This window comes from Tachypleus tridentatus, chromosome 12 (assembly GCF_004210375.1).
Source record: "Tachypleus tridentatus isolate NWPU-2018 chromosome 12, ASM421037v1, whole genome shotgun sequence".
In the NCBI taxonomy this organism is placed as follows: Eukaryota; Metazoa; Arthropoda; class Merostomata; order Xiphosura; family Limulidae; genus Tachypleus; species Tachypleus tridentatus.
Genome location: NC_134836.1, coordinates 108374175 through 108400869, shown reverse-complemented (window position 1 = coordinate 108400869; position 26695 = coordinate 108374175). Strand labels below are relative to the sequence as shown.

At 36.0% G+C, this 26695-nt stretch overlaps 1 protein-coding gene across 3 annotated transcripts in view; it reads left to right on the top strand.

Annotated features, from left to right (window-relative positions):
* The first annotated feature begins 226 nt into the window (after window positions 1–226).
* LOC143234298 (cell adhesion molecule Dscam1-like) overlaps window positions 227–26695 on the top strand; it is a 109757-nt gene continuing 83288 nt past the window's right edge. For 2 of the 3 annotated variants that reach the window (XM_076471546.1, XM_076471545.1), the window contains exon 1: window positions 227–794. In XM_076471546.1, coding sequence (XP_076327661.1) covers window positions 737–794 — 58 coding nt within the window. In that variant the 5' untranslated portion in view covers window positions 227–736. The remainder of the gene's footprint in view (window positions 795–26695) is intronic. The other variant, XM_076471547.1, reaches the window with a different exon arrangement.

Below are 26695 nucleotides of genomic sequence, written 5' to 3'. Positions count from 1 at the left end.
ACCAACGAATTATGGAATGGACCATAGGTTATAACGCTCTACGGCCTAAAGGGCAAAAGATATTCAGAAACCAGTGTTTTAACACAGAGTGGGACGAAGATACTCAGAAACCAGTGTTTTAACACAGAGCAGGCCAGAAGTAGTCAGGAACCAGAGCATATCAGTATGACTGTAACATTGTAGTTGCTACTTCTCGTGTTCTGTCAAAACAAAATCTGAACTAAGAGAAAAAAAACGCCGGATATACTGTTAACGTTGAATACTTTCACTTGCATAAATCTCATTATTATGTTATGTATATATCAATCTATGTATGTGTCGTACACTTGTCACAGTAAATATGAATTATAAATTTGTTTTTCAAGCGTTCCTATTGATATGAAAATGCACTTTTGTTTCCGCACCAAAAGACGATTTTACGTGACATTAAACCCACAAGCTGTGCGAATGTTGCTACTTTGCTTCTCTCTGGCAACGTTACATGTTCTGCTCGTATTAAGTCGAAGTAGATTGGCTCGTGTATTCTTACCATCCTTCAGACGGGGTGAGCCGACTGACTGAGGCAGACTCGCTGTTTCTCCGCGGTTGGAACATATCCGTGCTGAGACTACTTACTTCGGAGTAGAACAGCCAGAGACGAAGTAGATTTTAAAGCGAGACCTATTCCAACATAATGTTGATAAGTACTCGTAAGGGTTCTTTATACTGCTTAAAATAAGCGATTGCTAGAAATATTATGATGTTTTCTCGGACTTTCTGGATTGCAATTTGGATTGGATTATTGACACTTGAAGGTGAGATGAATCATTATTTTAAATATATGTATATTTACTATTCACCAGTTCTATTATTTCGGATGTGTATGAAGATCCAATGGTTATTTAATGGTCGTAAGCGTATTTTATCTTACTTCTATACATTTATCAATACAATTCACCCAAACTTTCATAATAGTTTTGTTTTGTAACAACATACATCATCTGCGCCGTTCATCATACCTTCCATATGCTTTCTTCTGGTTTACCGTGTAATATATTTACTGATAAAAACACGAGGTGTATTAAAGCGTTCTCGATTAATTACAGTAAGCGCACACATACACATACACACACATAAATGCAGCTGATCGTGTGTTTGTGTTTTTTATACAGTGTTTTAATATACGTGTAGTTTTACTGATGATGTGGTGTTACGTATTTAATTAGACCAAATAAAATAAGAAAATATTGCTTTTCTCGCAAAATTATAAATTATTTAAAGTCTGGTTGTAGATGCGCTAGTTATGAATGGATAACATAATATCGAAAATCTCGCCTTCCCCTTTTATTTCGTTTTTAAACAATCTAGTGACCTAATAGACTGTAATACGAAGGTTTTTGGTTCTCATCCCCTTGTTGCAAAATCGCACTCTGGACTTTCGATATGTGAGAACGTTTTAACTGTGACTGTCAAATTCTACAATTCCAACAGAATGACCAGTGGACGCTGTTGGATAGCTATCATTTCTTCAGCTTATCTGTTCAAATGTAGCTCAGATGTAGCTTTGGGTGAACATTGAAACAAACGAACTAAGTGGCAATGTTCGGTCACGAAGTCTGCAACTATCGAAACCCTTTGTTTGTTTCTTTTCGATCTTTCAGAGTCCGAGTGTACGAATGAGAACTTACTGTGAGTTAAGCAGAAAAAATTCTTACACATTTACGGTTCGAGAGCAATCGTTTTATTTGTTGAAAATTATTAATAGTTTTTTTTGTCTATTTGTTGTTAAGCATGAAGTTACACAACGGACTATATGTGCTCTGCCCATTATAGGGATTGAAACCCGAAATGTAAGGGTTCCATCCTATAATTCATTCAAAGTAGTCTAAGAGTTGGTGATGGGTGTTCTGCCCATCCTAGGGATCTAAATCCGTAATTTAGTACCATAATCCCTCAAGTTTACAGCAAAATCACCGCGAAGCATTAAGGCACCAGTAATGTTGTTAGTAGAGAAAAGATTGTTTGTTTGTTTTGAATTTTGCGCAAAGCTACTCAAGGGCTATCTATGCTAGCCGCCCCTAATTTAGCAGTGTAAGAATAAAGGGAAGGCAGCTAGTCATTACCACCCACCGCCAACTCTCGGCCTACCCTTTTACCAACGAATAGTGGGATTAACCGTCACTTTATAACGCCCCCACAGCTGAAAGGGCGAGCATATTTGGTGCGACGGACATTCGAACCCGCGACCCTCGAATTACGAGTCGAAAGCTTTAACCCACCTGGCCATGCTGGGCCGTAAAGATAAGAATAGAGGTAATTGTGTTTCAGGCTGTTCCATGATATGCGGACTTACAATACTAAAAATCGGGTTTCGATACCCGTGGTGGGCCGAGCACAAATAGCCTATTGCGCTTAACTACAAACAAACAAACAAAAACTAACCGTGTTTTTAGTTGTATTTCTAAGTATATGTTTCACTGTTTTTAAATAATGTTAATAAATAAATCGTCACGTGCTAACAAGTGAAAACTGTTCCTTCAATTGAAACACTTAGCACCAGCCACCAGAAGTGAAACCTTGGTCTGAACCATCGCAACAGACTTCATGTCAGAAACCTCTACGCAACAGAAACAATTAAATTTTAAACACATGTTGTTAATTTCAAAAAATATATTTCAGAAAATAGCACGTAAAATATGGACATGCTTTTTTTAAATCGCTGATGGCTGGTAACTTTTTTCGTCCAATGTTTTCCTAAATTTTACGTGAGTATCTGCCAAAGTTTAGACACAACAATAACTATTTGATAATATAATATAATTATCGTTACTTGAATAAGATAAACGTATAGCAACAACCTGATATCAATTCCAATAATTGATTAGTTTATTTCCTTTCCTTTAATAACTTTTGTTTCTACAGATAACAGATATTAAGTTTGCCATAATTATATTAATTTTCACTTGATAGTTCTAACTTCTTTTTTCTTTCTTCAACCATTTTTTCCTAAGTTTCATCTGTTTACATATCGACGTGAGATTTTATCGTTACTACTCACTTCAAAATTTTCCTAGTATGTCTTTCTTTTGCATATTCTTGGGATATAAGTTCGTAATTAGTTTTAAAATTCATAACATATGTTTCAATACTCTCTCTCATGTATATGTATATACACAACTGAGGTTATTTATTCTGTCGTGTGCGTGTGTATGTGTCTTTATAGCAAAGCCACATCCGGCTATCTGCTGAGTCCACCGAGTGAAATCGAACCCCTGATTTTAACGTTGTAAATCCACAGACTTTTGGATTATTACGTTGTAATATTCGGCTGTTTATATTTGAGGCAACTTCTAATTCCGTTACCCTCCACCAGTATATGTTTTGAAGTGCTTACACATTTTGTTGGTCTGATGTAGTTCTTAATTTTTTTTCTGATTATTCGATAACTAACTCTTTCTTACTTTCTTAAAAACTTCAATAATTACTTTTCCCTTTTGTTGTTATTTTTCATTATATTTTTATCCGTGTCAACACAGTGGGAAATTTCGCTTTTTTTTGTCATTCTAAGAATTTATTTTCCGTCTTTTACAAAAGTCTGTTTTTGTTTTACTTTCTTACCCTACTTTTCTTGTTCGTATATTTTCAAATAACGTTTTCATTTTTCTCTTCCGTTTATCTTTCATCTTCCGTTATATATTTTCCTATTCCAGTGATTTTATGTGCTTCACTAAGTCCTTGAATTCGATGTTGTCTTCCATCCCTCATTCTAAATCTGCATTTCATATTATACGCATATGACCAATCATAAACATCATAGCTGAAAACTAAAGGTTGCAGCAAGGAAAATCGAAGCTACCAAAGGGCTGGAAAGCTCAGTCTACTTATATAAAGATCTTGAACAAAAAAGAAGCAGTGTATGTGGGTAAACGCCATGTGGAAGTCGGGGGTGATTTACTGGCTTTACATTCTACGAACTTTACCGAACGCGTTAACTTTTTCTATCTCTTTATGGTCTATATTTCACTCGCTTTTGTGTTCTTTTTACGAGACGCACTATATACGTTTCAATATATTCTTTGACAGGATAAAGAAAACAAAACAAGTAAAGTTTCTATGGAAACAGTTATGCCTATATGTTAAAGAAACAAGACAGAGCAGTTCATACAGTTAATAAAACAATTCCGATATCGGGTTATTTCAAACACGACTAGATTTGCATAAGAACGCTGAGCCAAGCTCAACTCTGAGTGTATAAATCTTTCCTTGTTAAACATAAAGCAACCCAAAGATTATACTGCTCACCGCAGCTATCGAAACCCGGTTTTAAGTGTTATAAACCTTTGATCTTTTCGATGAGCTAATGTAGGAACGGCTATTCCAATCAGATAAATAGATATTTACAATCCAACAATTTACTCCTAATAATCTACAGTTATTAGTACTATATCTACTGAACGCCCAGGTTTATAAAATCGAACTAATCGTTTGTTTTGTAAACAACAAAACATTTTCTCACAACTGAATGTAGTGATATCAGAACAACCATTTTATTGTAAGAACATATAACACTTATTTTATACACGGCTTTATACATTTGTAGAAACTAATAACACTCGTATTATACACACCTCTCTATATTTATAAGAACTTATAATACTCAATTTATACACACCTTTCTATTTTTGTAAGAAGTTATAACATTCATTTTATTGAGTGAAAGACAAAGTTCAAAAGAGAATATATTTTTAAAAACTTCAAGCGTCAGTTTCAAATTATAATACTGATGTCAATCTTTCTCGCTAGGTGTCAAAGTGTTTGAAAAAAAATTGAAATGAATTAACTCAACTACAAAAGTGTTTAAGAAAGACTCCGTTCTCAAAGTGAACAGTCAACTTTCCTATTGTTTGTTTTGAATTTCGCGCAAAGCTACACGAGGGCTATCTGCGCTAGCCGTTCCTAATTTAGCAGTGTTAGACTAGAGAGAAGGAAGATAATCATCACCACTCACCACCAACTCTTGGCGATATTTTTACCAACAAATAGTGGGATTGACCGTCACTTTATAACGCTCTTACGACTAGAAGGGTGAGCATGTTTGGAGTGATGGAGATTCGAACCTGCGACCCTCGGATTACGAGTCAAGCGCCTTCACTACGTGGCCATATTTAATTCTATTTGACCACTTAATAGGATTGAAAGAAGGAAAAAAACTGTAGATATGTGCTTGAGAACTATGACCAGCTATAACTATAACACAATCTACTATAAATTTTAACACTAACAAATAACGGCACCATATGTACGTGACATCCAAGTTGAAATATTTTGTTACTTTAACACCAAAATGTTAGAAAAGTTGAATAGTGTTACACAGCCACAGACCTGCTGCAGAGTTTAATTGAATTCTCCTTGATAGTCTCACATTATACTGTAGTGATTAATAATAAACTTGGATTTAAGTGTTTGTGGTCATTAATATTTCTATGGAGTAAGATTAGTTCCAGGTGTTTGCTTAATTTTCCGTGCTGCATTGAATTAATTTACTCGGAACGTTACTATTGTTATAATTAGAAGCTTATACAACCACCTAAATCTAAATATTAATTCGTTTTATTCTGCATTCGGAATACTAATATGGCGCCGTCTTCAGGAAAGTTCTGGAAGTTTTTTTTTAATTTTGCGCAAACCTACACAACGGCTATCTACGCTAGTCGTCCATAATTTAGCAGTATAAGACTAGACGAAAGGCAGCTAGCCATCATCACTGACCCCCAACTCTTAGGCTACTCTTTTAACAACGAATAGTGGGATTGACCATCACGTTATAACAACCCACGGCTGAAAGTACGGGCATCTTTGGAGTAATTGGGAGTCGAACCCACGACCCTCAAATTACTATTCGAGCGCCCTAACCACCTGGCCATGCTGGGGCCTTTCCCAAACTACTTCTCATCTTTTCAAGTGTTGTGGTTTCTTGTGCGACCTTTCCTTTCTTTCTTCAATAAAATCAGTTGTTAGTCACAATTTTAGTCAAAAATTCAAAACCCTCTTCGTTTTCGAGAAGAAAATCTTTCTTGGTTAGAGGTGCGCTGACTTAATATGTATAGTAGAATAGTACCTGCTTTTCTAGCGCTTAGCTGTTTTCGTCTTGGCCTGTTTGTTTTAGGACAAAGCTATACAATGAGTTCTTTACGCCATGTCCACCGCATAAATTAAACCCTCGATTTTAGCGGTATAAAACCCGAAGCTTCGTCTTTTTTGTTCATATGATTACGAGTCGAGCGCTTTAACCGCCTGGTCGTACCAGGCCAAGTTTTAGAAGGATTATTTCTGTTTTGGTAACGGCCGAGGTTTGCTCCAGGATATAGATGGTGGACTTAGTGAGGGGGATGCTAGTAACTGGATATTTCTTACTTCAGCAATTGATTTACTACAGACTGTTTCTGTGTCAGATTTTCTATCAACGTGGCTCAGGACCGCCTTCTAGCGATTGCTAGCATCTTACTATAAAGGAAGTAGCATGCATGTCAGTATCTATATATGTAACCAAAACTTTTGCGTTATCTACTGAATAGTTACAAAAGCAAAAAAAAAAAAAAAATCTATAAAAAGGTTCATACTTTGATATTAAAGGTTCAGACAATTAGAAAACCCACTGTGGTATGTGCAACTACCTTTTTGTATGATATAACACATGATATAAATAAAGGAACTCTCCACATAATAAGAACACGTCTTTCATTTGGACGGCCAGGTAGATCAAGTGCTCACCATATATCTGCTTCTCACCATATATGCTCGCCCTTTCATCCGTAAGGGCGTTATAATATAACGTCCAATCTTACTATTCGTTATTAAAAGAGTAGCCCAAAGGTTGACGGTGGGTGGTGATGACTTTCATTGTTAAATTAGGGACAACTAGTATATATGGCCCTCGCGTACCTGTGTTAGAAATTCGAGAAACAAACAAACCAACTAGGACTGTACGTAAGGAGTTGGTTATATTTTCATTGGTGTAATTTTTAAGTTTAATACTGAGAGCTGTATTTAGAAAAAAATGGCGGCACCACTTTTAATGAACAAAAACATCATAGTTTACACCAGTAAAAAGTATGGAAATTTTGAGTTCTGTTTATTGAATTATGTTGATGTAGTGAGTTACAAATGACTAAAGAGCACAATCCGAACACTTACCGATGCAAAACTTTATGTGAAAAAATCCTTTTTCTGGAAATATACACTTTTTCTAATTTTCTTTTTTTAAATGAGGTGTAAATACTACTCACAAAGATCCCGTAAGGGGGCATTCGTGTCTGTAGAGAAAATCGTTATCATATCTTTCCTGGAGGAGATGGAAATTTAATAAGCGAAACGTAGGACAAAAATTAATTAGTAATTAATATCTAGTTAGAAATAAGATAGAATAAAAGTTTATAAAACAATAACAAGTTTGCAACTAAAAACTCGATAGGGGTCGTTGTCAATCGTGACAACTCTCGACATCCGATTGCCACAACTTTACTTTTCAACTGATTCAGACTGGTGCGACAACTTGTGAAACGCAGATTCAGAGAGTTCTTGTGTTAATTTTCCTTGGAAATATTTTTTATGCTGTAATTTTATATTACCATACCAACAAACAAAGTGTAACGTGGCTAGCATATCAAAAACAGATATCTATATGTCACGAGGATACATGTATATCACTTGAAACAAACCATGAACATCAGAACCAAAAATCCTTTTGTTCATCACTGTCACATCGTCTAGCCGCTCTAGCGATATGTAAAGTCCTGATGTCACGTGCTCTTGCAGCACAGTTGATGTTTCTATTATGAATCCAAATGATACCTTGGATGTTGTCACGTGGTCGTGTGGCATGCTGGATGTTTCTATTGCATGGTGTAGCGACACGTTAAATGTTGTTGTCAACTGGTCGAGTAACACAGTGGATGCTGTGTCATGTGATCATGAGATAATTGGATGTCGTCTTCAAGTGGTCTAGCTGGACGAAGTAGTCACGTGGTCGTACAACGTGATGGCTGTTTCTATCACGTGGTCTGGCGACATGTTAAATGATTCTGTCACGTGGTAGGACGTCACAATTGGTTACTGTGATGTAATTTGGATGTCGTCCTCTCGTGGGCTAGCGACAGTTGAATGATTTTCTTCCATCTTGGGAATAATTTACATTTTTTTATCATTATAATCAAAGAAATGAGCGTTCTGTTTTTAACTCACTCAAGCTGTTTCTCATAGATTAAGCATGTGAACTATTTTTTATGCCATTTGATATTTCTGTTTTAAAGTGCGCATGTAATAAAAGAATGAAAACATACGAATAAAACCAGGAAAAATTAGGTGTGCAACACAGAGAGAGCATAGCATAAGCGATTCCATGAAAATAGTTGGTCCATTTCCATGTTTGTAGCACAGCTCAGATCATAACTATGAATATACTTTGGTTAAAGGAACAGTTTAGTTCCTGAAATTATAATGATAATATCTATATATCTATTTTGTAATAAATCCGTTACAATTACAACTGATTAGGTTTCAATGAGTTTCTCTGGTATCAAAACAGCAACTATTTTTGAAAGAAATATGAAAATTCTTCTCAAACCACCAGAACTGTGTTTATGATTTTGTCACATCTATTTAAATCTAGTAGAGATAACTAGGTTTAATAAAACGTATGCACTTACAAATTAAATGCAATGAGCGCGAGCTCATTGCATTCGAAGATAAAAAAATAAAAGTGAAATGTAATATCTTATGAGAAGTATAATTAATTAATTAGTTTGGATTTTCGAACAAAACTAGTCGAGGGTTATCTGCGTTAGCCCTCGTGTAGCTTTGCGCGAAATTAACAAAAACAACAAACAAACACAAATACACACACTCAAACAGATATCATTGTATGTCTATCTGAGTAAGTTATTTCCCATAAAGCCCAGGAAGATGTGTGCTAATGAAGTATATCTCACTGAAGAGAAGGTTAATAAAATGAAAGTTGATTGTAAAAGTCACAGCTAAAAATAAACTAAAAAGTGGTTATTGACGTCACTTCTATTTAACAAACCAACTAAAAGCACTGAATGTTGCCATAGTTAGAAATGATTGGATTACGAGTTAGGCTTTCATGCTGTTAAACAATAGTTTTAGCTGTATTCCAAATAACAGCTAACGACATTCGTCCTGTTTAGGAAATCTAAGCTAAGTGTTAGATTTGTGTACTAAAGTAACAATTCGAAAAAGTAATTGTTAGAATTGTAAAAATTAATAAAACAATGACGGTACTATCTGGATCATTTTATTTATTATAAACAGTAATATTACTTTATAGAAAAATGGGGTAAGTTCTTACTTAAAGGAGTTTTGTGTTTTATTTTTAACAGGTTGTTAAAAGATGTCGAGCTCGGAAAGTAACCATGGGTAGCATATAGTGTAGGTCTACACTATGTTTAGTCTTTCAGTTGGTTAACTGGTTTTAAAGCAAAGCTACACAGTGAGAGTAAATCCTACGTCACCATTGGAGAAATGGAACCCCAAATTTTCAAGTGATACTCCCTAAACGTACACAGATATAGTTCATTTTTTTGACTTTCATAATTCATTTTAATTACTTTGTATTTCATTAGATTTATTATTGAGTCGACCGTAAACTGGAAAGAAGTATATTCAATATTGTTGTTAGACAAACAAAACATTACTTTTATAGGATAATAAAAAGGCAGTCTCGTGCCTTAGGTGACATTTCGTGTCAGCGAGTTTGATCAATATAATTGATTAGGGTGTGTCGTGTATCACTAATTAGAAAGTGTTGGAAAGATACAATCTCGAGAGCTCATATGCATGCACATTACTCGTTTGGTATCATGTTCCACGCACACACGCACACAGCAGCAAGTGAGCTATCGTTGAATTTGAAATTGAATCATCTTGTGATGTTAGTATCACACTGGTTGGTGCTTTTATTGAATAAAAACAGAACACACGTGTTGACCAATTTTTCACTTAGCTTACATCAATAAAAGTTGCAGGAAAAAGTGCCTCTGGATGTATATTAATAAGACAGATGTTTAATATATAGTTAGGTACTTTTGTACAATCATTCGAGCAATGATGTGTGGTGCAAGGCACATAACACACACGAATATGAAGGCACACCTGCCATCATCGTGTTTCATGAATCGCTCGGAGCATTTTGTTCAAATAAGATGAATATATAACAAATCATTATATGACGTCACTAGACGAGCACCAATGAGGAACCGAAAATATCTGTGTATAACAAAGACGATTGGAATACAAAAGACTAAAGCAGAAAACATCTTTAACAAAACTTAACAAAAGGGTGAAAAGATTGCTTATTAACAACAAATTTACGATAATGGGTAAATATGTTTTTTTTGTTACGTATTTATGAGTTGTATTCAAAGTTTTTGAAAACAACAAAGGCGTCTTATGCCTAACTCTTTTCAAAAACAAGTACAAAAGTACGAAAAACAAAAAAATAATCTCACTGTATTCAAAACTGTTCCTGTATTTGATTATTTACAATAATCAGTACAACAAAACCATTTGATTTTTTGCATTACCAGATGAATCAAGTCTTTTGTAATTATTTTGTATTGAGCAACGAACAACAAAAAAAGAGCAACTTTGATTAAGTTCTTGTGCCACTAATTAAACTTATTTCGAGACAGTATTAAAATCTTATCACGTCACACAGCTTGGGTCTTATAAACAACTTATCTTTAAAAGAGGAGATTGTTTATGGAGTTAGCGTTACTAAAAAATGTTTTAAGTGGCAGTGTAAGAAGAAAGGCTAATACGAATTAATTATTGTCACCGCCAGTTTACAAATTCGATGTTCGGCCTCATAAGCCCTCAGACATTCCGGTAAGTGAGCCGCTTGGGCATATAAACATAGAAGCAAATAAAAACCGACTACAGTTTAGTTTTCACAAACGTTTTAAACGCTTTCTGTATCTTAATGACGTTAAACAGGTAATCTGGAAACACAATAAGAAAGATTTCATTCAAAGTTCCTTCTGCCTGAATTTTTCATCAACCATAAATATACTTGTAATCGAAATATGCGTCTCTTTTCAAATGTGAGTAATACTTTTCAATATATTTATTATTCTGCTTTTGCAGGTGAACTGCAATGGTTAAATATTAATATATTAAGTATAAAAATTAGTTATTTTAAATAATTTCTTTTGTCCACTATCTTAACTGTTGTTTGTTTTGTTTTTTCTTTTGTTTTGAATTTCGCACAAAGCTACTCGAGGGCTATCTGTGCTAGACGTCCCTAATTTAGCAGTGTAAGACTAGAGGGAAGGCAGCTAGTCATCACCACCACCACCAACTCTTGGGCTACTCTTTTACCAACGAATAGTCACATTATAACGTCCCCACGACTGAAAGGGCGAGCATGTTTGGTGCGACCGGGATTCGAACCCGTGACCTTCGGATTACGAGTCAAACGCCTTAACACACTTGGCTATGCCAAGCTTTGTGTGGTTTTCTAAGAACAAACATTCATTATAATTCCTTCATTTTGAAAGTAAAATCATATTGACTCAGCTTACAATACTAAAATTCGGGTTTTGATACCTATTGTGGGTAGATAAAAGATAGCTCATTGTACAGCTTTGTGCTTAACAACAATAAACAAAAAGTCATCTAGAAAAAGGTATATAAGTTTCCAATGTGTGGTCATTTCTGTTATTGACCTAATTAGACTAATAACAGCTAATGATGTTGACGTTTCAGTTGTCTATGGATCTTGATACACAGAGACTCTCACACATATTTTTAATGGATAAATGGTATTCGCCCTTTCAGCCATGGGGGCGTTATGATGTGACGATCAATCCCGATATTCGTTGTTGAGAGTAGTCCAACAGTTAGCGGTGGGTGTTGATACTAACTGCCTTTCCTCCAGTCTTACACTGCTAAATTAGGGATGGCTACTGCAAATAGCCTTTGTGTAGCTTTGCGCGAAATTCAAAAAACAAACAAAAACCAATCTGACGTAAATTCTTAAAATGTACCAGTAGTACGAGATAAACTTCCATGTTGTAGAGGCAAGACCAACTCACGGGGCATAAGCAAAGTATGTAACATGGAACCGCTAAGAAAATATTTTGTTTCTTGGTGAAGATTTGCCCACTTGAGAAGTGTTCAGTTTGTTTTTGGTTTTAAATATTTGTGCAAAAATTTACAAAGACTATCTGAAATAGCCGTCACTAGTGAACTTGTAGATAAGGTACGTAGCCAAAAGAAGCCATCACTAGTTGTGAACTGGTAGATAAGGTACGTAGCCAATAGAAGCCGTCACTAGTTGTGAACTTGTAGATAAGATACATAGCCAATAGAAGCCGTCACTAGTTGTGAACTTGTAGATAAGGTACGTAGCCAATAGAAACCATCACTAGTTGTGAACTTGTAGATAAGGTACGTAGCCAATAGAAGCCGTCACTAGTTGTGAACTTGTAGATAAGATACATAGCCAATAGAAGCCGTCACTAGTTGTGAACTTGTAGATAAGGTACGTAGCCAATAGAAACCATCACTAGTTGTGAACTTGTAGATAAGGTACGTAGCCAATAGAAGCCATCACTAGTTGTGAACTGGTAGATAAGGTACGTAATAGAAGCCATCACTAGTTGTGAACTCGTAGATAAGGTACGTAGCCAATATAAACTATCACTAGTTGTGAACTGGTAGATAAGGTACGTAGCCAATAGAAACTATCACTAGTTGTGAACTTGTAGATAAGGTACGTAGCCAACAGAAGCTATCACTAGTTGTGAACTCGTAGATAAGGCACGTAACCAACAGAAGCTATCACTAGTTGTGAACTCGTAGATAAGGCACGTAGCCAATAGAAGCCGTCACTAGTTGTGAACTTGTAGATAAGGTACGTAGCCAATAGAAGCCGTCACTAGTTGTGAACTTGTAGATAAGGTACGTAGCCAATAGAAACCATCACTAGTTGTGAACTTGTAGATAAGGTACGTAGCCAATAGAAGCCATCACTAGTTGTGAACTGGAAGATAAGGTACGTAATAGAAGCCATCACTAGTTCTGAACTCGTGAATAAGGCAGCTAGCCTACAGAACATTTTTCAACTTATGAGCTACTCTTTTCTTATACTGCATCATTGACTCCTAAGTGCGCAGCAAGATTTGTTTCTGGAAGACACTAGAAAGTGAACCATAAATTCTCGTATCCATATCCCGGAACAATAACCATTAGGATACTCCCGATCAAGGTGCCTAGTTGTATTACGTTTGAGATATAAAATATGCCACTAGATGTGACTGTCAATGCTCAAAAAACTACCTAGTGTAGAATGGTACTTATCCGAAAGGATAGAACGACTGTGGAAATTCAGCTGGCTGGAATATTAGAGCATGACTCGAGAACTACAGTTGCGAAAAAGGTAAGAACTGGATAAAAGAGCACCAGCTGTCAGTACTTGTAAAATTAGTATGATGCACTGAAAGTACCAGATACACTGATTTCGGGCTTGTGATAAAGTTGTTAGTACCACACAGTGTGATAACTGCATGAGGGCTAAATAATATCAAAATGTTTCATGCGTCATGGTAACATTTTAAACTATTATACTAGTCAGAAAATGATAGTTCTGAGATAAAAAATAAATTATAGAAAATAAAGGTGGTTTAACAGTCATAGGATGGTGTCATATCGTGAGAAATACTCTGTTTAGCTTTTCAAGTGTTTAACGTCTTCTCACTAAATCTAATAACGTTTATTTGGAATACTCAAGTGCTTGTGTTACGGTTAATAGTTTACAACAAACTATAAAAACCTTGCCTACAAGAGATGATTTTGCGAAGCTGAGGTGGTTTTCTTCGCTTACTTGCTTTTCACCGAATTGACGAACGAAACAATGGAACAAAAACTGAGTTTGATTTGTATTGATTAGTATTGTCTTAATGTAAACAATATAATTCACATGAATGGCTACACTAGTCATATAGGCTAGGACCTATGTATAGATAGTGGATTAGCTAATGTGTAATCTAAATCATAACTGATCTCACATAACCATTAGATAAGTGCTTGGTTCCGTATTCATTAGTACTATCTGAATCTAAACAATACAATTCAAGTGAATGACCAAACTTAGAGGTCATATATCACTTGAGCCAAAATAGAGAAACAACTTGTAAATAGTATTTGAACAGAAGAGTCAGACTACAGTTGAGTGAAAACAAATGTTCTGTATTTATATTCAGTAAGGTCAATAACAATTTACAAGACCAAAGATATGAGTGAAAATTAGGTTAACTGATAATCAGGATGAAAAGAGAGAGAGATTGTTGCTTGATAATTTGAACAACCAAACAAATGTTCTGTTTATCTATTCTTCTCTTGTTCCATATTTCTCGACTACACAAATATGCTTTTAAATTAGAAGAATGAAACAAATAATCGATTCTTGACTCTGCCTGTGAGCAGAGCGAATAAAACTTTTGTTTTTTCTGTAGTTACAGTGAGAAAACACATCAAAAGTATTAGAAATAAAACAAAACGATTCCAACCAAGGAAACAAACACTCCATTAGTTGCAACATCAATACCAATTGAAGAAGCTCCCAAGTCATCAGCGTTATTGGAAAAAGCTAAACTGGAGAAAGAAAGAAAAATATATATAACTTACGCACAAACTGGTTGGGTGTCCTATCTTGTATTCTACAATGTCCGTCTATCACAATCTGTAGTGGAAAACCTTCAGGTAATTTAACACATCAAAATTAAACCAATGACAAATTCCATCTTTAACCATACAGATAAAGCGATTTCAAGATTCCAGCATTCAAAAAAGTGAAACTCACACACAAACACAGTGTCGCCGTTGGATCCAAGCGCACTAGCTTAGTTCTTGCATATTTTATCAGAAAAAAAATTGACTGGTTTTGACATTATAGTAACACAGCAGGAAGAAACAACAAGTTACAATAAACAATAAAGACATTGAGCTTAAGTGATGATAGAAGAGGGCTCAGGTTGTATCTAAAATAAATAAAGTATGAGATAACCTGAGCGACAAAACAAGAGATTAAATGATGGGACCTAATCAATAATGATGACCACATTTTAAGTATAGCTGAGGACGCTACACAGGAACGTGTAGACAATAACATATTAACTCTTACCTTGAAACAGGTTTAACAATTTTAGTCATGGGTATATAACATCCATTTAATATCGTTTATGATTTGTAAAATAAACCGTTAGACAAAAGATGCCCTCACTGATGGTACAGCGATTTGTCTGCAAGTCACATCGCCAAAAACCAGGTTTCGATACCCGTGATGGGCAGAGCACAGATAGCCTGTCGTGTAGCTTTGTGCATTCTAAAAAAACAAGTAGAGAAAAAGATATTGTACAACTGTGGCGCCATCTGGTCTCCTGGAAACTGTTCGGTTCAGTCTGATTTGTCTTTATGTAGAGTTGAAGCAAATCATTCAGCTGCTTACTTACAAAATACAAAGCTCAAACAGACAAATATTTGCAATTATTTGATATCTAACGAATTGACAATTCAACAGGAAATATATTGAATTCTAAGCGTGAAGTACATTACATGTTAAGCTTGCATCATTGTTTCTTGCATGTTTTCTACTAATTAATGTTGGTAATACAATCCATAACGGGATTTCAATATTTGTTCGCAAAGCAAGAGCTGTAAGGATATTTAGAAATCAAGTTACCACCCATCACCAACTCTTGGACTACTCTTTTACCAACGAATAGTGGGATTGACCGTCACATTATAACGCCTCCACGGCTGAAAGGATGATCATGTTTGGTGCGACGGGGATTCGAACCCACGACCTTCAGATTACGAGGCGAGTGCCTTAACCATCTGACCATACCGGGTATGTAGTTATTGTATTTCAGTCCTTGTCTAATTCCAATGTATATTTATCTCGTGTCTGGTTTTTAATTTTAGAATAAATGTATTGAACCATAGTATAATGACAAACATATTCATGGAGCCATTTAATTTAATATACTTTGTTTTTTACGTTGAGATTGTAGTTATAGTTTCACGCAATACTATAAAATAACCACATTAAAACCATGATTAAAGTTAGAATTCAATTATTTTCTTCAATGATGTGAATAATGTGTTTGATGTGACGTAAACAGATAAAATATTCTTTACTTTTCGTTTTATCTGAAGATTTGGTATTTGAAAGAAAGCGAAGTAGTGCCACTTATACTTAGAAAAAGATTCACTTATTTCGACCAGTATGGAATGATCCCGCTATCTGATTCTCTTGTTTCATCATGTAATGAGATTTTTGATTGCACTATGTAATACATTTTTTACTTTTTCTTGTTCCTGGACATAAAGTATTATTTCCCAATTGCTTATGCCTAAAGTAAATGGAAAAGACCTATTTTTCTCTTCAAACTTTGCTTTTGTGACCTGGGAACGAAAACATGATGGGAGACTATATTTGGGGCTGACACGTGAAAGTGATGTACATTACAGTCGGAAATCTATAAAAACTACTCATTTCTAAACATTTTTGTATAACTTCAGTATAAATACATGTAAATCTTGATTCATATGTTGTTTTATTCAGACCTTATGTATATGAAAATGTGCAAATTTGCCTGTTTTTACATAGAAAATAGGTTAATTTATAAATGTTATTATCCAGGTCACAAAAGCAAAGTTTGAAGGGAATATGGGCCATTTTCTGTACTTTTATGACATACGTAATTAAGAAATAACACACACTGTTCAGGAACAATATTTTTGTTACATAGTGTTATCAATAGCAGATCGATGCGGACATTTGCCCCTTTTTGTTTCAAAATTTTGTGTTTCTACTTGATTGAAGTTAAAATTTAAAGTTCGGTTGCAGGAAAAAAGTTGAAATTTGAACTCTTAAAATCAGAAAGGTGGGGGAATCGATAATAGTTCGTGAAACAAACAAGTGTTTTCATACGTTTTGTAAATAAAGTATATCCTATTATTTTCATAATATTCATTTAGTAACAGTACTGGGTAAAATGTTTAATATATATTTTATAATTGTTTTTCTTCTACGATCTCTTATTGAAAGTGGACGGCATGACCAAGCGTGTTAAGGCGTTCGACTTCTCATCCGAGGATCGCGGGTTCGAATCCCGGTCGCGCCAAACATGGTCGCCCTTTCAGCCGTGGGGGCGTTATAATGTGACGTTCAATCCCATTATTCGTTGGTAAAAGAGTAGCCCAAGAGTTGGCGGTGGGTGGTGATGACTAGCTGCCTTACCTCTAGTCTTACACTGCTAAATTAGGAACGGCTAGCGCAGATAACCCTCGAGTAGCTTTGCGCGAAATTCAAAACAAACAAACAATCTTATTACAAGTTTTCCCATTACTATATTGATTTAAGATTAACCCAAAGCTCTCAAGCAGTCCGAACTTCGTGTTATATTGTTGAGATTACGGCCGAAAGTTTTCTTATAGCAAAAAAAAAAGTTCAACTTATGATTCAATTCATTTAAATCATTATAAGTGAGAAAAAATATATGTAGTTATGATATATTAATGACTACATCGAGTTTTAATTCTGATTGTTTGGATCTGATGTTCCTAGCTGTATGAACTTTTTAACTGTAGTGTATGTTCAGCATAACAGCTTACACAGACGTATAAACTAGAAAGGAATCAGCTCACGTACACATGTAGACAAAAAGGTAAGACAGCTAACCAACGGCACCCACTGCTACTTTTCTTGGGTACTGTAATCGAATAGTGGAATTTGAACGTCTCTTTTATAACGAACCCAAAGTGCGGAACACAATTTTTTATTTTTTACTGCAACGGATGCGTATCATGGACCTCGGATTCACAGTTTACCACGGTAGCCAGTAGGCCATGCCTTACCAACACCACGTTTGAATTGAATTTAGATGTTGTTTGATTATATTATCAACTATTTGCAGTTTTTCAAACAATACTGCTCCTCTGAGGATACTTAACAGACAGAGAAAGTACCCTTAGAATTGTTAGCTTACTAACCATTTAACTCGTTAAAATATTTCATTTTTATAATATCTGAAGTCGTCAAGTACGCAGGACATTGGTTTATTGTCTGGCATGGCCAGGTGGTTAAGGCTCTCGACTCGCAATCTAAAGGTCGCGTGTTCGAATCTCCAACTTAGTATTGTTTCGTTTTTAAGTGTCAAAAACACAACAGCGTCACGAATATTCAAAAATATGCTATCCGTTAACGTGGTGACGAGTTTTTCATACTATTTTTGCATTATAACCCAGTCAAAAATGATTGAATTTCGATATAGTAAATATACTCTACAAAACAAGAAACGCAAAAGGTTTTTTTTATTTTAAAGAGAAATATATGTAATAACGTTACAAGCTCAGAGTATGTGATGTTACACGTGTTAAGGCAATGATTGTCAGACCAAAAAGACAATAAAAGTTGTGCACTTTGAAAACGGAGGAAAACATCGGATTTTTCGCCAAAACGCATTCGTGTCCAATAAATTTGTTTGAGAGATCTGCATGTTCTGCAAGTGCAACATGTGCAAAATCCCTATAAAAAAGACGGGTTCTCGGTTTCCATAGCTCAGTGTTAAACCACCGACACGCAATACAGTTACGCCAAGACTGACTGAAGCACAACGCAACAACGCCATTGGTCGCTTGCAAGCAGGCGAATCTCGATCAGATGTTGCCAGAGCTGTTAATGTTCACCCAAGCACCATCACAAGGCTATGGAATCGTCACCAACAACATGGATCAATTCGTGACCGTGCACGATCTGGCAGACCTCGTGTGACCACGCCCGCACAAGATCGCTACATCCGGTTACGTCACCTTCGGGATAGGACCACCACTTCGACGTATACTGCCTCAACCATACCAGGACTGCGTAGGATTTCCGATCAGACCGTACGGAACCGTCTACGAGATTCTTAGGCCCCATGTGCAACCCATCATGGTGAACGTCAACGACGTTTTTCAACATGACAACGCCCGTCCTCACACAGCCCGACTCACCACTGTCTTCTTGAGACACTACAACATCAGCGTTCTTCCCTGGCCCTCCAGATCACCAGATTTAAACCCCATCAAACATCTTTGGGACGAGTTGGACCGACGTCTGCGACGGCGACAACCTCAACTGCAGACTCTACCTCAGCTTGCAGCAGCTTTGCAGGCTGAGTGTACAGCCATTCCACAGGATGTGATTCGTCATCTCATCGCTTCCATGGGCAGGAGATGCCAAGCAGTTATTAATGCTCACGGGGGGCATACTCGTTATTGACGTTGAGTGACGTTAAACTTCATATAGTGAGCGTGAACTTCGCTTTGCAGACTTTGGATGTTCAGCAGTGAATGTGCAAAGTTTCACACATGTCATACAAAACTACCCGGAATAAACTTGTTAACAATTTGTCTCAAATTTTGCCTTTTGCGTTTCTTTTTTTGAAGAGTTTATGTAGAACATATTTATTGATACTGATCCATGTTCGTTGATAACTAGGAAAATACGGACACATTTTAATATATTTTTGAGATCCGAATTGGATCAACGCTGAGTTACGAAAGTATGCCATCTACTGAGTCCCCCTTTAGTTTTAATAAAGCAATACAAGTTGCTCAAAAACAGTTATGATTATTTTCCAAAGCTAAACTACCACACGTTCATTTGTATAGCATTAAAGTACTATTAATGAAGTATTATATCGCCAGGCTCGGCATGACCAGGTGGTTAAGACGCTCGACTCGCAATCTGAGGATCGCGAGTTCGAATCCCTATCACACCAAACATGCTTGCCCTTTCAGCCGTGGGGGCATTATAAAGTTATGGTCATTCCAACTATTCGTTGCTAAAAGAGTAGCCCAAAGGATGGCGGTGGGTGGTGATGACTAGCTGCCTTCCTTCTAGTCTTACACTACTATATTAGGGACGGCTAGCGCAGATAACTCTCGTGTAGCTTTGCACGAAATTCGAAAATAAACAAGCAATCGACTACTTCACAACGGAAAAGTTAATTAAAATTGGATGAAATAATAAGTGCTTTATAACTAAAGAATTAGTTAAAATCGGAAAGACCTGTGAAATACTAAACGAAATTCTAATGACTATTGGTATTAATTATTATTCATTATGCAATGCGAAAAAATGTAATTATAAAGGGGCTAAAGTGTAGATGACATATCTAGCCCTGTGATGTCATATATCTTACTATTTAAAAAACTCAGGTTGCGTCAGGTTGTATTTTCTCAACTTTCACTAAGTACTTTTAGCACTTCACTTGACTTAAATAGTGAAGTTTCCATTCACTGCAATTTATCCATTATCCAGCTTAGGCAAATAAACTTCTAGAAAGAGAGAGAAATGTGGGTACCGTAACCAAAGATGGCCGCCTATACTTCTCTACAAAATATTAGACATCAATGGTTCGTCGTTTATGAGCTTGTTTCATAAAGTATATTCGCGTAGGATATTTTTGTTTTATGTGGAAAGAACGATGAAGTTTAGTGACATAGAGCAGGTATACAAAAGCAACTAATCCACACGTCGTCGCATTTTAAATCGGAGCAACATCCATTATGTGTGTGTCAAATGTATATATATATATAAACTTTGTAGAAGTCGATACAGTTATAGCCGAAGGTCTGACAACCATATACATTAAAAATAAATTTCTTTTGATACGCTTTGCTGGGAAGGGCAACAACAGCAAAACATCGATATATTTTATTGACTGAAGCAGAATGTGATTTCTGATGAGCCAAGCAGTACAAAATAAGCCTGCCTTTTATCTGCCTATCTATTGACCTCCTTGTCTATCTGTTTTGCAGTTGGAAACTAGCATTTCTCAGTTTTCTAGAATAAATCCTGTTTCATATCGCCACTGGCGCAGAATCTCTCGAGCTTTAATTGCTAGCTACGTCACACATTTCCATTTTCTCGTGGCTCGGCATGGCCAAGCGTATTAAGGCGTGCGACTCGTAATCTGAGGTTGGCGGGTTCGCATCCCCGTCGCGCCAAACATGCTCGCCCTTTCAGCCGTGGGGGCGTTATAATGTGACGGTCAATCCCACTATTCGTTAGTAAAAGAGTGGTGACTAGCTGCCTTCCCTTTAGTCTTACACTGCTAAATTAGGGACGGCTAGCGGAGATAGACCTCAAGTAGCTTTGCGCGAAATTCCAAAACAAACAAACATTTTCCCGTCCTTGTGTTGTTCAAGTTTCCAGGACTTGTTCAGTAAAAGATCTGTTTCTCAGGTCTATGTTAGTTTGTCTGCTTAGTTTTTGTTTCTTTTGTGTTAATTTTACGCATTAAATTAAGTACAATTTAGTTTTTTTGTAACGTCGTACTCTTCGTTCGTTCTGTAGTTTTTGTACATGTTACCATTGGGTTAGTTAACACTTAATTTGGCTTCCTATATGTCTCTTATCCATTATTCATACAATAGTCTTGATATAAAATATGATTCTGGGGTTGTTCGCTAAGAAATGACAATTCCAAACATTCTAACAACACTTTCGTAACAAACGCTCATTTTCTGGTACTATCTGTGATTCAGGTCGCCTGAGGATACAAGCCAAAGCTTCTGACTCGCTTCCCATGATCATAGATCACTGAGTGTTTTTCTTCCCTGCTGGCAGATAGTGAAATCCACTCCGCTATCGGACAGCAAAGTTTTAATCTGTTCGATCCTCCTGAGAGAATAGCTGATTGCAATAAATGGTTAAGGGAATGGGATTCGTGCAAATTTTACCCTTGGGGAGGGGGTAACAAACATTACTGCGCGTGTTTCGTTCTAGGTTTTCCCAGTAGTGTCAACTGTATTGATTTTTTTTTATTGTCAATACCGATAGTTCGGTTCCTGCGGAAAAGAATTATTAAGTGTGAGACAAAGTTTTTTGTTAGATTCAAGTGGATTATTCTGAGTATCTTTAACATAACTGAATAAATTTATGATAATAATATTAACTTCAGAACGTACGTGCGCCAACATTTATAATTATTACGTACCACGTCTTAAATTGTCTTATTTCTAAGAGAATATCAGTTAATTAGGTGGTTAAATTATGGTTTGGTTTGCTTTTAATTTCGCGCAAAACTACAGTAGGGCTATATGCGCTAGCCGTCCTTAATGTTACAGCGTGAGACTGGATTTTTTGTTTTTTTTCAATTTCGCGCAAAGCTACTCGAGGGCTATCTGCGCTAGCCGTCACTAATTTAGTAATGTAAGACTTGAGAGATGGCAGCTAGTCATCACCACCCACCGCCAACTCTCGGGCTACCTTTTTACCAACGAATAGTGGAATTGACCGCACATTATAACGCCCCCACGGCTGAAAGGACGGGCATGTGTGGTGCAACAGGGATTCAAACCCGCAACCCTCGGATTACGTGTCGAACGCCTTAACACACCTGGCCATGCCGAGCCATGGAATTATTGAAGTGTTGAGTGTAAATTACTTTCTACTGTGTTGTATAAATGTTTAGTGTTACTTACTGGGAGGCCCGACATGGCCAAGCGTGTTAAGGCGTTCAACTTCTCATCCGAGGGGCGCGGGTTCGAATCCCGGTCGCGCCTAACATGCTCGCCCTTTCAGCGGTGGGGGCGTTATAATATAACGTTCAATCCTACTATTCGTTGATAAAAGAGTAGCCAAAGAGTTGGCGGTGGGTGGCGAAGACTAGCTGCCTTCCCTTTAGTTTTACACTGCTAAATTAGGGACGGCTAGCGCAGTTAGCCCTCGAGTATCTTTGCGCGAAATTCAAAACAAGCAATACTTACTGGAATATTGTATAAGTTTTGGAGTCAATCAACACAACATTCTCAAACGCAGATCTTTATGTAAAAAAAATATAATTAATAGAATTGTGCAAAATAATTTCATTATGCACATAATTTGTCTCCCGCTGGTATAGCAGCAAATCTATGGACTTACAACGCTAAAATCGGGGGTTCGATTCCCCTCGGTGGACTCAGTAGATAGCTCGATGTGGCTTTGTTGTAAGAAAACACACACGCCCGTATAATTTAATAATTAATTAATATTCTACCCTATTAAAAAAAGCGAGTTAAAACACGCTATTTATTTATGCGAAATTTCTCTGAATAATTTCTTCAACAATTCGAACCGTGGTAGAACTTTTATATATAGTTTAGAAAATTACGACGTCGTAACGTTCTTCGAAACTGATATTTTATTTCCTGAATTTTGCAATTTGCAAATATCAATGCGCTATAAACCTAAACGTCTACGCATTTCAGTAACATTGTAGCAACTGTTGCTAAGATCATTAAAATATTTCGGACTTTATAGAGCAATAACCATAACTATTCGTATTCCCTTTGAAAACAATGCTTCTTTGTAAAATAAAAAACAAATTGTCTCGTAATTTTTCATATTTTTGTTGTTAATGAAAAGATAAATTATTGAGGTAACTGATGCAGAGGAATCGTGTTGAAAAAAAAAAGGTGATTATAGTAAGTTATTGTTACTGACGTTAAGTATATACATGTTGAAATATAAAGCGAGACCTGCTCTGTTTCAGCCTTGCCAAACTAGCATTGGTTGTTTGGTATAAACTTTGAAACAGTATCTATAGCCCTATCATAAACCCAAGGTTCGAGCTGTGATATGCCGCTGTGTTGGAGAGATATTTTTTTCATATAGCCCAATATAATTAACAAATTAAAGTTTGGGCTTATGTTATAATGCCAGGTTGCAGGTCTGATGATCTGAAGTATCTGTCGTGACATGTTGTACATACATCATGTTTTCACCTGTGGGGGCATTACACCTCTATTTGTTGTTAACTTTAAAGCTTCGCAATAGGATATCATGTGTGCTCTGCCCATCGGGGTTATTTAAACCTTATTTTTAGTGTTTTAAGCTCTCGAACTTACCACTGAGCCCACAGTACCAGTTAATCTTGCCGTACGGCTAAGAGCAGCCAGATAAACGGATCAGTGGGCGCTTACGACTGGCTGCCCTCTCTTCCTTTATCGATCCGGTAAGCACCATAGTTATTTGTACATTATGCGTATAATAGTGCTATTAAATCATGAAGAAAACTGCCGCAAACAAGTGTTTAAAGTAACAAATCTTTCGAACGTTCCCCCGGCACATTTTGAAGTTGGTAACCAAAAAATCGGGAAAGTTACATACATTTTGAAATTGAAAATTAATCGGGAAAGTTACATACATTTTGAAATTGAAAATTCGCACACAAATTTCCGTAAAAGCTTTGGTATGATTTCAAGTTTGTAAATATTCAAAACTTTAACATAAACATGTTTCTAAAACTGGACCCATGAAAACAAAACAGCATATTAACGTAGGAAACAGATATCATTTCTAGAAGCAAGTGTGTATTTAAACGGCAATTTGCTAGAAAGCTAGTATGCATTTAGCACTGGTTAATTCAGTTGAAAATACGAAATAATTGATAGTTTTAAGTGGGAAGTCTTGAAAAAGTTGCCACCATTTGTTTACACAATGAAAACTGACTCACCAAAAGCAACAACACAGAGTAGAGTTCGTAGTTGAGAATTTGCAAAACTTTGCTACAGAGAAGATAATTAGCTCCGAAATGAAAAGCAAGTGAAGAAACCTTTCCAATGCTGAATTACATGTTAATTTGTGCTAGAGTATAATTTGAAGTGAGGTGAAAGTCAGCTCAGCTTGATATGTATCTCTTTGAGTAGGGGGCCGTACAAAAAGTTCAACCTTTGTCATGATAAATAGATGTGCTGCGATTTATATGATTAGGAAAATCGGTAAATTTAGCTTGTTTTTAAAACGAAAAAAATACACGTTAAAATTTCTATTATTATGAATTAGGAGTGTCATGTAACTACAGATGACACATGACAATACAAATCAGGGGTTCTGGATAACCTTATGTAACTACAGGTGACACATGACAGTATTACTGTATGCATTAACTGACCTTAATTTAAATGGTATGAAATAGCTAATAATGTGTAAGATTAAATGTATTATCAAATGACAAAAAATTACATATAAAACCCTTACACTTAATTTAAAAATACTTTAATCAATGCGTGTGTGAAAGTATAATACGTTTCGTACATTTTTAGAAAGTAATGAAAGAACACATTCTAACATAAACGTTTTTTACGTAAATAATACGATAAGTGAAAAAAGAAATTCATTATTTTAGGCTAACAGAAACAGTGCTTCTCCACTGAACTATATGTTCGTACAACCCTGCCATCAATGTTGACCTACAATATTTTCCTATTATTACGACTGCTACATTAAATCAGCGAGAAGTCTAGAATTCAAGACATTTTCACAAGAAACAAGTTATTTCTAATGTTTAACTTAATTAAACCAGAATAATCAAAGTTAACAAGTTCATCAATAAGTGGTGTATTTAAAAATACTTCTCATTCGCAACATTACGAGGAACACTGGTTCTCTGTTCCACCAACCAATCAAGTACAAACATCTACGTATGCATGTTTTTCTTTGTTACCTAGGTTACTAGTTTATTCGTTGTAATTTACTGGTAAATCTACCTTAATTTTGTATATGTTTTTTGTACTGTGTAAATTGTACTCTTTTTATTCGATAATAATTATTTTTTTCAGTAATATAAGAAAGTAGTTTGTGTTATAAAATCATACTACGTGAAAACAGACAACGATCTTTTCTCAGGGGAAGAGAGGGGGAATATTGTATGTTTGTTTTTCAATTTCGCGCAAAGCTACACGAGGGCTACCTGCGCTAGCCGTCCCTAATTTAGCAGTGTAAGATTAGAAAGAAGGCAGCGAGTCATCACTACCCACCGCCAACTTTTGAGCTGCTCTTTTATCAACGAATAGTGGGATTGACAGGTGAATTCTAACGTCCCCACGGCTGAAAGGTCATGCATGTCTGGTGTGAACATTGCAATCACCTGTTGATAACCAAAATGACAGTTAATAAGGGCTGTGGATAGAATCACACAGATAACAATTCGAACACTCTAACCACTTGGCATTGCCATGCCATGTAGGAACAGAGTGCAATAATTATTATCCAGAAAAATTCGAAACTTTGTCAGACGAGCTTGGGCTCGTGCTAAGACTACTTTGAGTTAAATGCAAGAATAAAAAGCACAATAAAAGCACCATAAAAAATTAAAATTAATGAATGTTAATACTTGGTCCAAAAACACTGATGTAATTTCCATTTAAATAACATATTTTTCTTAAAGAGAATAAACACTGACGATACTACTTTGTTCGTAGTTTTCGAACCGATAAGTCAGCCCAATGACTAAATAATATTTTTACCTTTGAAAGCCCCCCAGTTGTTCAGCGGTATGTCTGCGGACTTACAGCGCTAAAATCCGGGTTTCGATACCCGTGATGGGCAGAGCACAGATAGCCCATTGTGTAGCTTTGTGCTTAATTCAAAATAACAACAACTAGTACTACCTTTGCAATTTATGTAGTTTGGTACACAAGGTATTATTATGAAAGTATTTTCATTATTGTGAGATTTCTACCGTATTTCTAAAAACGTAAGAGTTAAAGCAAAGTAGAATATGTTTTATTCTAGATGTACCTACAAACGGTTCCCAAATGTTCTCTGTTTCAAAACCAAAATTAAGAGTAACAACTGTTTTTATTTCTTGCCTTTGAAGTT